This window comes from Mobula birostris, chromosome 4 (assembly GCF_030028105.1).
Source record: "Mobula birostris isolate sMobBir1 chromosome 4, sMobBir1.hap1, whole genome shotgun sequence".
In the NCBI taxonomy this organism is placed as follows: domain Eukaryota; kingdom Metazoa; phylum Chordata; class Chondrichthyes; order Myliobatiformes; family Myliobatidae; genus Mobula; species Mobula birostris.
In genome coordinates, this window is record NC_092373.1 from 161,619,205 (window position 1) to 161,631,551 (window position 12,347).

General features: G+C 37.8%; 1 protein-coding gene across 6 annotated transcripts in view; it reads right to left on the reverse strand.

Moving 5' to 3' along the window:
• nrg1 (neuregulin 1) overlaps positions 1-12,347 on the reverse strand; it is a 194,906-nt gene that overhangs the window by 23,622 nt on the left and 158,937 nt on the right. For 2 of the 6 annotated variants that reach the window (XM_072256361.1, XM_072256362.1), the window contains one exon: positions 11,506-11,564. The exons of 3 other annotated variants lie outside the window; for them this stretch is intronic. In XM_072256361.1, the coding sequence (XP_072112462.1) occupies positions 11,506-11,564 (59 nt within the window). Of the gene's footprint in view, positions 1-463; positions 560-11,505; positions 11,565-12,347 lie in introns of those variants that run through there. One more of the 6 variants, XM_072256363.1, reaches the window with a different exon arrangement.

Below are 12,347 nucleotides of genomic sequence, written 5' to 3' on the forward strand. Positions count from 1 at the left end.
GACAAGTCATCATAGAATCATCAGTAAAATTCATAATATGCAGAAAAATTTAAGAGAGTTCAAGTATAGTGCAAAGACTTCAAATTCTACATGATTTTTATAAATACAAAGGAAAATGTTATCTCAACAGCTGGCTGTGTCTGTGTTTACATTATTAACATGCCTTGTACCTCTTTCCTGTCTGGCTGCCCAATAGCCATTCTGCTATTTACAATAACAACATAGGACAATCACAACAGATGGATCAACACCAAGTCCATACAAGACCAAACATCAATTCAACTGGAATAATTTAGGAAACCTAGACTCGCCAAAACAGCGAGCAATTTTTTAAAAGAATGAACAATGAAGAGGATTACAGAGTAGTAGAAATTTTAACTTATAAACAGTAGTTTCAGGTTAGAAAGTCAACTGTAGGTCTGGTATAGCATGCTTGATAGAGGAAAACAAAATAGAGAAATACCTGGGAAAGAAAGTGATTGAAGCAAAGTGTGAAGGGATGTCCCACACAACATAACCACCGACTGACTGAACCAGCACAAAATTTAATCACGACTTACTTGGTACTTTTGAAATGATAAAAAAAATATAACAAAGATAAAAATGAGAACAATTACATTTGAATTCAAGTGCGTGCAGTATAAATTTACCAGAATGATTCCTGGACTCTAACAATAGGGTGAGATTACACAAACTAGAATGGTAGTCATTGGATTTTCAAAAGTTAAGGGTGATTTGATTGATAGTGATTAGTATTAGGAGGAAATTAAGAGAGCCGATATAGGGTCAAGATGGCACTGAGCTGCAGTCTCTGTCAAGATTGTGGCTCAGGCTTGTTTTTTTTTATAAATTAGTAAAAATGGTTTGGGGGATGGGGGTTGTATGTTTCAATATACATTTGGTATACAAATCGGAATCATAATCTGAATATGAATCTCAAAACATAGCTTAGGAATCTGGTACTAGAATTATGATCTAAAAATTAGAGAAAATTTAGATAGGAAACACTTCTATGCCCAGGAGAATGATTAAATTTGTCATTCTCTTCTGCAAGTGGTAATCATTATTTGGCCAATTATTAATTATGAATTTAAATTTGATGGAGTATTGGTAACAAAAGGTTTTAAGAGGATTTAGGCTAATGGCTCTCAGATGAAGCGAAGCTTCAGATTAGTCTGATTTGGATAGTAAAAAGCTCATGCACTAAGTAATGTACTTCTTTTTCCCATGCTTCTATGGATTAGAGCTCAGATTATTGTAATTTTTTAATCTACTTGCTTCCTTTCCTAGCATTCAGACTCTGAGATGGTTGTGGATAATAAGAGATTGGTTGAGACAAATGTGGTTGATTTTGCCATTAGTACAACAGTGCTGAATATTTATGAAATACGTTTTAATTGGCTCTGCATTTTCCAACCTCCTTCTTAATTATGGTACTTATTCTTATAATTTCACTAATTTCATCTTTCACAACTACTTCCCTGTTAGAAGCAATTCAGATCTCAATAGATTCTATTAGGTTTTTGAGTGAATACCTCTTTTCAAACTCTGATGCTACAGAAAAATTTGTCCTGTCCCAACAACCCCAGCCCAACTTTCTGTCTTCCCCAATTATGAATCTGTGGGGGAGGAGAGAATTAACTTAACTTGCAAGTCTAAGTTTGCATTGAAAATGTCTTCAATTAAAATACAATTTATTATATAATTACTGCAACCTGGAGCTCCAAGCATAAGGGGATTTAGCCAATATCATTCATTATTTTTCCATTATCTGTGGCTGCAGATGTTTTGGAATTGTTGGGGAAATGGCCTTGTCCTGTGCATCTACACTAATCCACCAGTGATGTTCAAGGCCAGAAAAGTCAGAATACAATGTTCCTCCCTTGACAATCAAATGGAAATCCAGAGAGAAATTACAAGGGGCTAACCACAACCCTGAATAACCTAACAAATTCACAGAACATTAAGATCATACAGTGACCATGGTGAGAACAATTTCTAATTGCAAGACAGTTTTATTTTTAAAGTGGTTTCAAATTGGCCCAAATAAGTGGCCATTAGCTTAAGCAAGCAATAGATATTTTAACTTTAAATTAAACAGGGGAAGTGGGGTTGGAAGGGGAGGTGGGAGGGAGCGACCTTTTTGTATTCTCCAGAGCAGCAGTCATTTGGCCAACCATAGATAAATAGTTGTACACTTAACACCCTCTGTCTCAAGAATCCTGCTAGTAAAGATGGTTTTCCATATTCACAGCTTGCCGTCACAAATATCATTAACCTTTGGCAGAAATACTTATCACCCCCTATAAATTGAGTTGATATACATTTATAGTATATTATTGTAGGAATGCTGTACCCTCACAAGTTCCACTCTTCAATCTTGAGGCTTTCTGCTTGTTTATTCACTTTTTAAACATCGGAATTAGCAGCTAAGCTGCAAAGAGTTTAAGATGTAGGAAGCTTTCTCCCAAAGTAGGAAAAAGGAGTTTTGAAAATCAGCTATATATTAGGCAAGTCTGGAGACCTCTTTTGACTTCTGTGAGAACAGATGCTGTGTTCGATTGAAGGCTACTGAGTTTTATATTTCAATTATAATATCAATCTTAAATTGACTTTGCACCAGCAGTTTGGACAGTTTATTCCAGTCTTTGTGATGCTTGAGAAATGAGACTTAAGAACTAAATGGCAACAATATTTTGTGGACTGACTGTGAAAAGATTTTACTGTGGCTTAATCAAGGGAGAAATACTTTAATACCTGCACAGGCTATTTCTTTTCATTCATCTTACCTATATCTAGTGATTGGAAGTATTAGATTGTATGTCCTATGCTATCATGTGCACTTATTAGACAATCAGTGAATTGTTTTAATGGCAGCTGTTTTGAGCAGTTTGAATAGCTTTCAAGAAAATGATAAAAGGCTCATGACACCAAGTGTGAGAAACAAAACTCAATTTCAGATCGAGCAAAAAGTTGTGTGAACGGAGGAGCAGCCTAGAGATGAGCAGGTCAGTCTTCTCCTAAATACACAGCAAGTTCTCTGGCTGCAGCTGGGGTGAGGCGCATGGTCTGTTTCCTATGTGCTAGCCGCAAAAGGTGTGGAACCATGGCAGACAGGCTGTTATGGCTGGATCATCCCTTCCAAAAGCAACAAGAACAAGGGGGGTGGGGAAGGGAGAGAGCAGGGAGGAAGAGAGACTGAGTTAGGAATCAGAGGAAAGTCATAGGTGTCAGGCTCTATTCTGCAGATTAAAAGGAATGATTTGTCCATACCCATAAATTCAATTCCAAGATGCTCTGCCAATGCAGAAAGTTGACAAAAAGGAAAGGAAAAAACAAGGGAGATAAAGTTTCAGAGAAGAGCAGTTCAACATACTGGGGGAAAATCACACAAATAACATGATTAGCCTGTGTTTGCAAACCAGAGACAATGATGAGTGGCCACATTCCAGAAGAAACAGTGCTCACATAAGCTGATTTGGTGTTCTGGAAAGTGCATACTTTTCTCAATAATAAATAACAAAGCCATAAAATAGTTGGGGTGCAAACCAAAGGTTTAAAATATATAAGATAATTTAGTTACTGGTGAGAAAATTACTTCAAACCATTTTGGTAACATTACAAAAAAACTTAGTGGGATATCAGATGAAATCAACCTTTTGTTTAGCAGACATGTTGTGATCTTTTTTCAAGTTGTGAGGTTAAATGATGCCTTTAAGTGATTTATATGAAGGTGACAACGTAATTTACCAGCCCAGTGTCAGACTATGTTCAGGCATTGTAAACAGTCTTCTTAAAAGATGCATTATTTATGCTGGAGTTCTCAAAAACAGGAACATTTTAAATGAATAAGAGTTACAATCAGGTAAAGCCAGGCACAGCAAGACACTTCTCTCTAGGAGGTACATCAAAAAATGTTGCTTTGAAATCAAAAAGTGCCTTCTGTTCCAGTTTGAAAGATGGAAATTGTCTTACAGAAGCCAAACAGACTTTAAATTTCAGAATATCTGCATTCTGTAGCACTTACTTTTTATTCACAGTTATTTTGTAAATAACACTGTTCTTTGCATTTCTGGTCAGATGCTAACTGCATTTCATTGGCTTTGTATCTGTACTCGGCACAATGACAATAAAGTTGAATCTAATTTCAAACACTATATAACTTCATATAACTTCAAAAAGGCATCATGTAAGCCTTCACAAACTTATTTTTAATTTAAAATTTATACATTTGTAATAAATTTTCTTTAAATACAAATAATATACTGACACAATTTCACAAGTAAATTATAAATTTCTTCTAATTTCTGGTTGGAGGGACAATCTGCTGTGTTTGACTTTGTTTTCCTCACTGGAAATCAGTACACAGTCTTGTATGAGCACTGCTAATACCATACATTAGATGTGTTGGAAGAGAGAATCAAAGCAAGAGTTAAAATAGCATACATGCTCAAGTGTGCAGACTGTTACAATCATATTGCAGATTTACACTGAAATCAATATTAGGTGAAATTACAATCAAGAGAAAATGAGAAGAAACATATACTTATACAAACATTGGAGTGAAAACCACAATATTAAAGATGCATGCACACAAAACAGGAACACATAGCTTCAACATGCATCATAATCCACAGGCACCTAAATCTCCCACTGCACCCCACCAAGCTTCATCATTTAACCATCTTAAAGGATGCAGACTGTTGCATTACAGATCTGACTGCAGCTATTAAAGTTGTCTGGTTATTGTAAGGCTACCACTTAAAATATTTTCAATGCTGTAAACTGTGCGAAATTGGCTTTCTAACTGAAGGAGGAACACAATATGGGAATAATGATGCCCAGTACTTGAGAGTGATACTGCCCGAGTACAACTTTCTTTAAAAGATACGGCAAACAAGTATAAAATTCTCACTATCAAACATTAGTTTAGCCAGCAGAGTAATCCTAAACATGACAAAGGGAGCAGAACATATCCAGAATTTAGCAAACTGATGGGAGTACTGTATTCTGATTCTTAATTAACATTGTCTAAACATCCATTGAGATGTATACGTATTTAACTGGGGAAGGAGATTTTAAAACCATTATCACTAGACTCTAAACACCCTATTCTTTAATTGCCTGCTTATGGACAATAGTTTTCTCTGTACCTTACAGTACAATGTCATTAATGTTAATTATCATTTTAATATGTGAATAGTGGAAGGGTGGTGAATTGTATTGAAATTCAGTCCATTTGGCATTCTTCACAGGAAGACTAGGCCATGTAAAGCCTTCAGATGAATGGCAGCTGAGTGTACAGGCAATAAGTGAATAGATTGTAACATAATACTGTCCTTATTTTAATCTTGCCATTTTACATTCCTATGTCCATATTTATAATTTGGAAACGTCCATTTAAACTCTTTCCCCTACAAGGACATACAAACATAAAATGCAAGTAGTATTTAGCAGGGCAGGTAGCATTTGTGGAGAGAGAATGTTAAATTTTCAGGTCATTAACCTGATAGAGGTTATTGACCTGAAAAATTAACTCTGTCTCTTTTTCACTGATGCTGCCTAATCTGCTGTGTACTTTTATGTTGGCATTTCAATTGTCAGCAGCTTTTGAATCCTAGAATGGCATACTCCCATTGGCAGAGGTGCTACAGCGTCTGCAGTGGTGGAAGCACATGATTACAGTGTGACAAGTTGGCAAAAACAGTTGTTAATGCTGGTCTGGACATCATAATTTCTAAAAGCATTAAAGTATCAAGAGGTTGCTGCAGATGCATTGTAGCAACGTTAGATTAGGACACATTTTAGGAATGAAGTGCTGATTTTAAAACTTTCTTATCTAAAAAGGAATGTTGCATTTGATGGCCATCAAGAGCTCTGAATCAATTCCCGCAAATGTCCATCAAAAACAAATGGGCCTAGACTTTATCAGTTAAAAGAGTTTGTTTAGAAAATAAATAAATACAGAATTGGAGCTCTGGAATGTGCATTTTTGGAATTATCAGTGGCGTTTGGCTGATACTAGTGAGCTGTTATCATATCCTCTTCCCTTTGTTTTTTGTAATAACACATTCTTTGGGCACTCTGTGGAATGGATATTGCCTTGGGTTGTGTCAGAGCAACACAGCATTTTGTCCATGAGTCCTTCAGGAAGATTGGAGCTGCAGTTTTGCGCTATCAGAAGCGACATGTCTGAGCTGTTGCTTCCTCCATGGCACTATCAGCATCTTTAATGCTTCCTCAGGCATTAGTCAGATACCAGTCAGTCTGCTGCTCAATGAACTTTGTTTTGCTTTTTAAATGCTGGGATCTTCTACCTGACAAAAGTAGGGGCACCATCTCAACAATGGTTGAGAAGGAAGCTTGCCTTCAATGGGACAGTTTGGAATGGGTGATAAAAGTCCTGCCTGGCCAAGAATGCCTATATCCCATGAACAAACTAAAAGTAATTGAGTTCTTTTGCAACTCAGTGTGTGGGACAAAAATTAAAGGCCTTTTTTTTTATCCAGTAATGTAGTTTCATTTTGAAGGGGCAACTTGGCATTAATCAGACAGACCAACCATTAGAAAAATATTACTCCCTTTGTCTCCTACACCTCCATAATCCAAAGCAATTAAGTATCAAGCAATCCATTATGAACTGCTAACCTCTGATGCAGCTGCAATTTCACGAGATAGTGGAGGATCTAAAATATAATTGGTAATTGGGAATGTCACTGCTAAATGAGAAAAATAATCTTCCTATATGATTCTCACAAGGAAGGAGGCATCTGTTCATCCGAGTAGGGATATTGGTTTGGAGTGGGTGGATTCTTTAGAGTTATCTCACTTCAGGCTGTCATCAGATCACTGTATTTTGATTTTTTTAGAAATTGTCTCTCTTTCCTCTTTTGCCCATTTTAACCCCTGTACCTCAAAGTTCCCTCGTTGTCTCTCTTTATCTTCCCCTCCTCCCTCAATCCTGTCATTATTCTTGCTCCTCGTCCCAAAGCTTCTATGCTCTCTATTTGACTTTGTATTGCCTGCTCTGCCTCTCCACACCAATCCCTACTGCCCCGTTCTCCCATATCATTTGCACAGAGGGGACAATTCCATAGGTGTTCTCATCCTGAAAACTTTTCTTTATCTGTTTCATTCCTCTGGACCATACTGAGTCTATTGTTCTAAATGGCCTGAGCTTTTAGGAGTATAAATGTTACAACAGCATTTCAGATGGCTGATTGGCAAAAGCATCGCTTTAAATAAATGATATCCTTCTCCTGTTCCAGGTGGCAAGCTAAAATCGGACAAGGACGCATTAGCCTCGATCAGTGGGAGCCATTTTAAAGTCCTGATAAGGGATACTTTGTCCATTACTTCACAATTTGTCTTTCTGCTAATCTAAACAATAAAATATCATTACAATAAATCATGCCATAAGGCAGCCTGCTTTTCTTTAAACTGTCAAAACACTGCCTATTCTCCTGCATTGCTCAGTTCTTGATTAAGCTGCCAAGTCTGCTACTGTTGGAACAATGCTGTAGATCTGTGCCTTACTTTCCAAAAAGAAAGCTAAGATCTCTCCATTGGGAGACCAGGGTGTAATTAAATTTGCATTGAATGGTGTTTATCTATCTGCTGCAAAAATCAGTGTTTCACAATACCCTTCCCTCAAATTTCTGAGCCAGAACTAGTAGGTCTTCTTGATATTTGGATTCCCAGTATGAAAGGAGTGTAGAGGAATGAAAGGTGGTCTTATATACATCTATAAAATGACAACGGGCATAGACTTTTTACCAGGATTGGGGAATCAAGGAATCAAGGATTTGAGGGTTTAGGTTTAAGGTGAGAGGGAAGAGATTTAATAGGAACCTGAGAAGCACTTTTTCATCCAGTGGGTGGTCTGTATATGGAACGAGTTGCCAGAAGAAGTGGTTAAGGCAGGTACTTTAACAACATTCAACAGGTATTTGGATAGATTTATGGATTGGAAAGGTTCAGAAGGATATGCTCTAAATGTGGGTAAATGCGACAAGCTTGGTTGGCATGCCCCATTTGGGCTGAAGCACCTGCTTCCAAGCTGTATGCCTATGAATGTATGACTCCATTAGATCCTCGCAATTTTTCTTCTGCTGTTTTGCTACAGTAGATTGCTTTTGATAGCTGTCATCTTTCCACTACCAGGGGAAAGTAAAAACAAGCTAAAGGATGCTTTTTGACTACTCACTATGCAACGAGATAGAGGCCACATTGAGGATTGTAATGGTACAATAAAGGATCTGGCAGAAAACTAATGGAGACTATCCTCCAAGGAAGAGGTGTGATGGAGTCCTTCCATATGGATTCATTTGTGGTCTCTGGTTACACTGCATGACATTTCTTTATTTATTTTTCATTTCACTCTCTCTCCCTGTTTATCCTTGACTAGAGTGTCCTTGCAAACATAACATATTTTATGCACCCATAGTTTCCCTTAAATGAAATAAGAATCAGGTATAGTATATGGGACTGGGAACACATACCATCCGGGCTCCATGCCTGAGGGATGTAAGCATATATCATATGAGTTTTTACTGAAATCTGGGAATTTTATGGTCATTTCTTGGTGAAGGATAATAAGTAACTGTGTATCAGTGCTGTGAACAGTGTGTTATTGCATGGGGCAAGTTGTAGACATTCATCTACCATCAAATTTGTACTCAAATAATTAATCCTGCTTTGGCATTTCTAAGATTCACCATGTTAAAGTTCTATTCTTACTTAACTTTTGTCCATTCAACCTGTAATGATTCACAATTCCAACAAAAACTTGAAAGAATCACATCATTGCCTTCCTTTCCAGTCCTCTTCTTTCAGCTTTTCATTGTAACTTGCCCCAGTAGGACTCCAGCCCTTGACTACAGAATGCGATGGTGACAAAGCACACTGTCACTAACACATCATTCTTCTCTTTGATCCCTACAGTTCCCCAGTGTAGTATATACTACATTTTCCTCAAACGCATGTTTGGCTTTTTATTGATTGAGCTAACGCTAAACAAGAGGCCCCGAGGTGATTTATAATGTCACAGAAAATGGTCTTTCATCAGTCCATCAGTCATCATTGTGCTTGCTACATGGAGAGTCACAAATCCTGAGCTATGTTGCTCTGCTGATGGTACAGAGGAAGGCTATTTATCATGCCATTACTTAACTATGGGTTTCCATTCCCTGTGCACCTTCAATACCACAGTCCTTTGCTTTCTGGTGTGTGCCACAGAGTAGAGAGTAAGTCTCCCTAATGCTACCTTCTCCTACTTCACCTCCTTCCCATTCCTTTCTCCCCCAGTAAGTATCAAGAATCCTACAAAACAGCACCCTGTCATTGCACTTTCCTTGTGAAGGAGCCACCCTCACTGTACTGATGTGATGAAAAGATCTTTATTGATGGTATGCAAAACAAAGTTTTACACAACACCTTGGTACGTTTGACAATAACAAACCAATATAACAAATTACGTACCAATTTACCCAGGGCTAACCAGTCAAAAGATCATGGCAGGAACTAAAGTAGTGTTCTTTCATCATCACTGGATCTAATTGCTGGAACTTACTCTTCCAACGATACCTGGAGTACCATCACCAGAAATACTGCCCTGGATGAAGAAGGTGATCACAATCACCTTCTCCATCGAGTTGGAAAATGTCAAAAAAAAAACAATGACTTCACCAGGAATATCCACATCCCCCCCCCAAAAAAAAATTATTAATACTATGATACAATAGGGAGTATTATGAAAAAACTTCCAATGCAAGGAACTTATTAGTGTCGATGAGAAAAGCATTGGATTTTGTTTATGTCAGAGAAACTGGGGCACATGGAATCATTTCAGAACAAGTCATTAGAGCACAGCCAAGTGACATTCAAATTGGAGAAAGTGATAAACAGTTGTGTGAAAATAATTGGGCACTTCGTCTTTGAGTGTCCTCTGTTCATTTACCAGTGGTCTAAAGGACATCCACTACTGATGAAAAGTGTTGGCTACCCAAAAACTTCACAAAAGTGACATAAAAGAACTAAATACAGGCTGAGATTAAAAGACAGCACAGTTTATGGGATGAGTATATAATCTCACCAGGTAAATCTCAAGGGTTAATTTAATATTTGACAATGATAATAGAATGGTGAAGTGAAGAGCAAGAATCGTCAGATGAGACCAAAACAACTGGAAAATTTAATATCACTTTCCCTATGCCAACACAAAAATGTTGAAATAACACTGAGTGATCAGGCAAACAGTAAATGATATTAGTCAAAGGGATCTTAGCTAAGATATAACGTCATTGCCAAAGAGGATGTTTTCAAAATTCTAAGAGACATGTGATTATTGGACTCTAGTTTATATTGCTCTCCTTCAGTTTTCTGTGTTTTCTTTCTTGTTGCTGATTGGTGGGTTGGGTTCCGTCTGGGGGATATCTTAGTTTTTGTGCAAGGGAGGGGTTGGGGATTTGGAGTCTGATGTTCTTGTTGGTTTTTCTGTGTGGGCAATCTGTTAGCTTTTGTGTATGAGAGAGGGTGTCGGGGGTTTGATGCTTTTGTCACTGGTTATTTTGTGAGGTGGGGTTAGGGTTTGACGTTATTGTCACAGTTTTTTTTGCGAGCGAGGCAGTTGGGAGTTTGGGGTTTGATGTTGCAGCTACCATTTTCCATATTGGTGATCTGTTAGCTTGTTATGTGAGGGAAGTTTGTGGGGGGGGTGGTGTTGGGGTTTGCGAGTTTTGGTTCTTTTTCTTTTTCATGTGGGAAGGGGGTTGACGGCTTTTCTCTTTTCTGTATTTCATGGCTATCTGGAGAAGACGAATATCGGAGGTGTACTGTACATGCATACTTTGACAATAAAAAACCTTTGACCTTTGAGTGCTCACAATTACCTTCCAAAGAACTACACATGATTTCCTATCATGGTTGCCTTGAACGTCATTAGACTGGGCTTTCTTATTACTGAAATCTACTAGCAATCCCTCTCTTACCACATTTACCTGACCTGTAACTCTAATCTTTTCCAGTATCACTGACTATACCAGGAAGCATCTCTGAGAATGGTGATCAATTGCTTTTGCTTTTGGCTAAACATGGTCTCGTTCCTCCTTGACAATGCTCTATGATTCTTCTGAGCCTAAATGCCACACCAGTGGACTGCCCTCATTACAGAACATTAACATCTTGCAACCTTCAATTGACCTCCCACTGGCTTACTGTCAGCCTCTCTCTTCCACCTCTGCAGCTACTGACCAACCCTATGCTAACCACTCGTTTGTAACTCCTGCGTTTGGTTCCATGGCCCGCTGTTGTCCTTCAGTCTGTGTCTTTTCCTTCTCTTCCTGGTAAAGGGATACCATCCAAGTGAAGATGAAAATTTGGGATTAAGGGGAAATAGCAGCAGCAGTAACACAGTAACACTGACAGCATTAGCAGCAACACCAATAGCAGGAATCAACAGTGTGACTAAGCATGCTTCAAATCAGGGTGAGACAGAAGTGGACGTACTGTAGAAACTGGCCATTACGTAGTTTTGGCAGCGATCACCAGTAAACTCATTTGGACACCTGACAAGACAAATAAAATGAGAGAGAAAGAGAGGAAAGAAAAGATAAGTAATTGTCAGGATAGAGCCACTGATGGCACAAGGCCTTATCACCTTGGTGTGGTCATTGCTTATCTGTAAATTATCACCCTGACCAAATTCAATAATTACCATTGCAACACAACCAAAACAAAAAAATTATTCCATGGGTTCAGTCACAAGCCATGAAAATCCATTTCTTGAATTTATCTGGAGATGTTTATCAGAACCAAATCAAAATTAAATAAGGCAGCCTGTTTACACAAGGGGACATTAAACATTAAAAAATCTTCACTTGTTCTGAAGATTTCTGTAAATGTTTTATACAGGTACTTCTATTTGTTGGATTTGCAGGTTGGAAATTATATACTTACAAATTTAGAAATAACTTCCAGCTTTTGAGATGTGCTTGGATATTTTTCACGTTAATCACATGATACACAGTGGACATTTTACATCCTGACAAAAGAAAGCCTACAATTCTGTGAATTGTTTGTAAATTTTTAAGACCATTAACTGCCAATACAGACAGAGGTAGAATCTCAATGGCTGTAAACTCAACCCAGGGTTACCAGGCAACTGAGTCTCTACTGCACTGTTTCTCAAAGTGAAAGACACTGTGCAAAAAAAAGCTTTAAGAAAACAGTCAGTAAGTACATGGTTGTGGCATGCTTGGTCACATTTTCAGAAATTGTCCAAATGATTAAAGTTATATTTTATAGCATCTTTCTTTCATATCAGTGACAACACCAAGGATTTTTTTCTG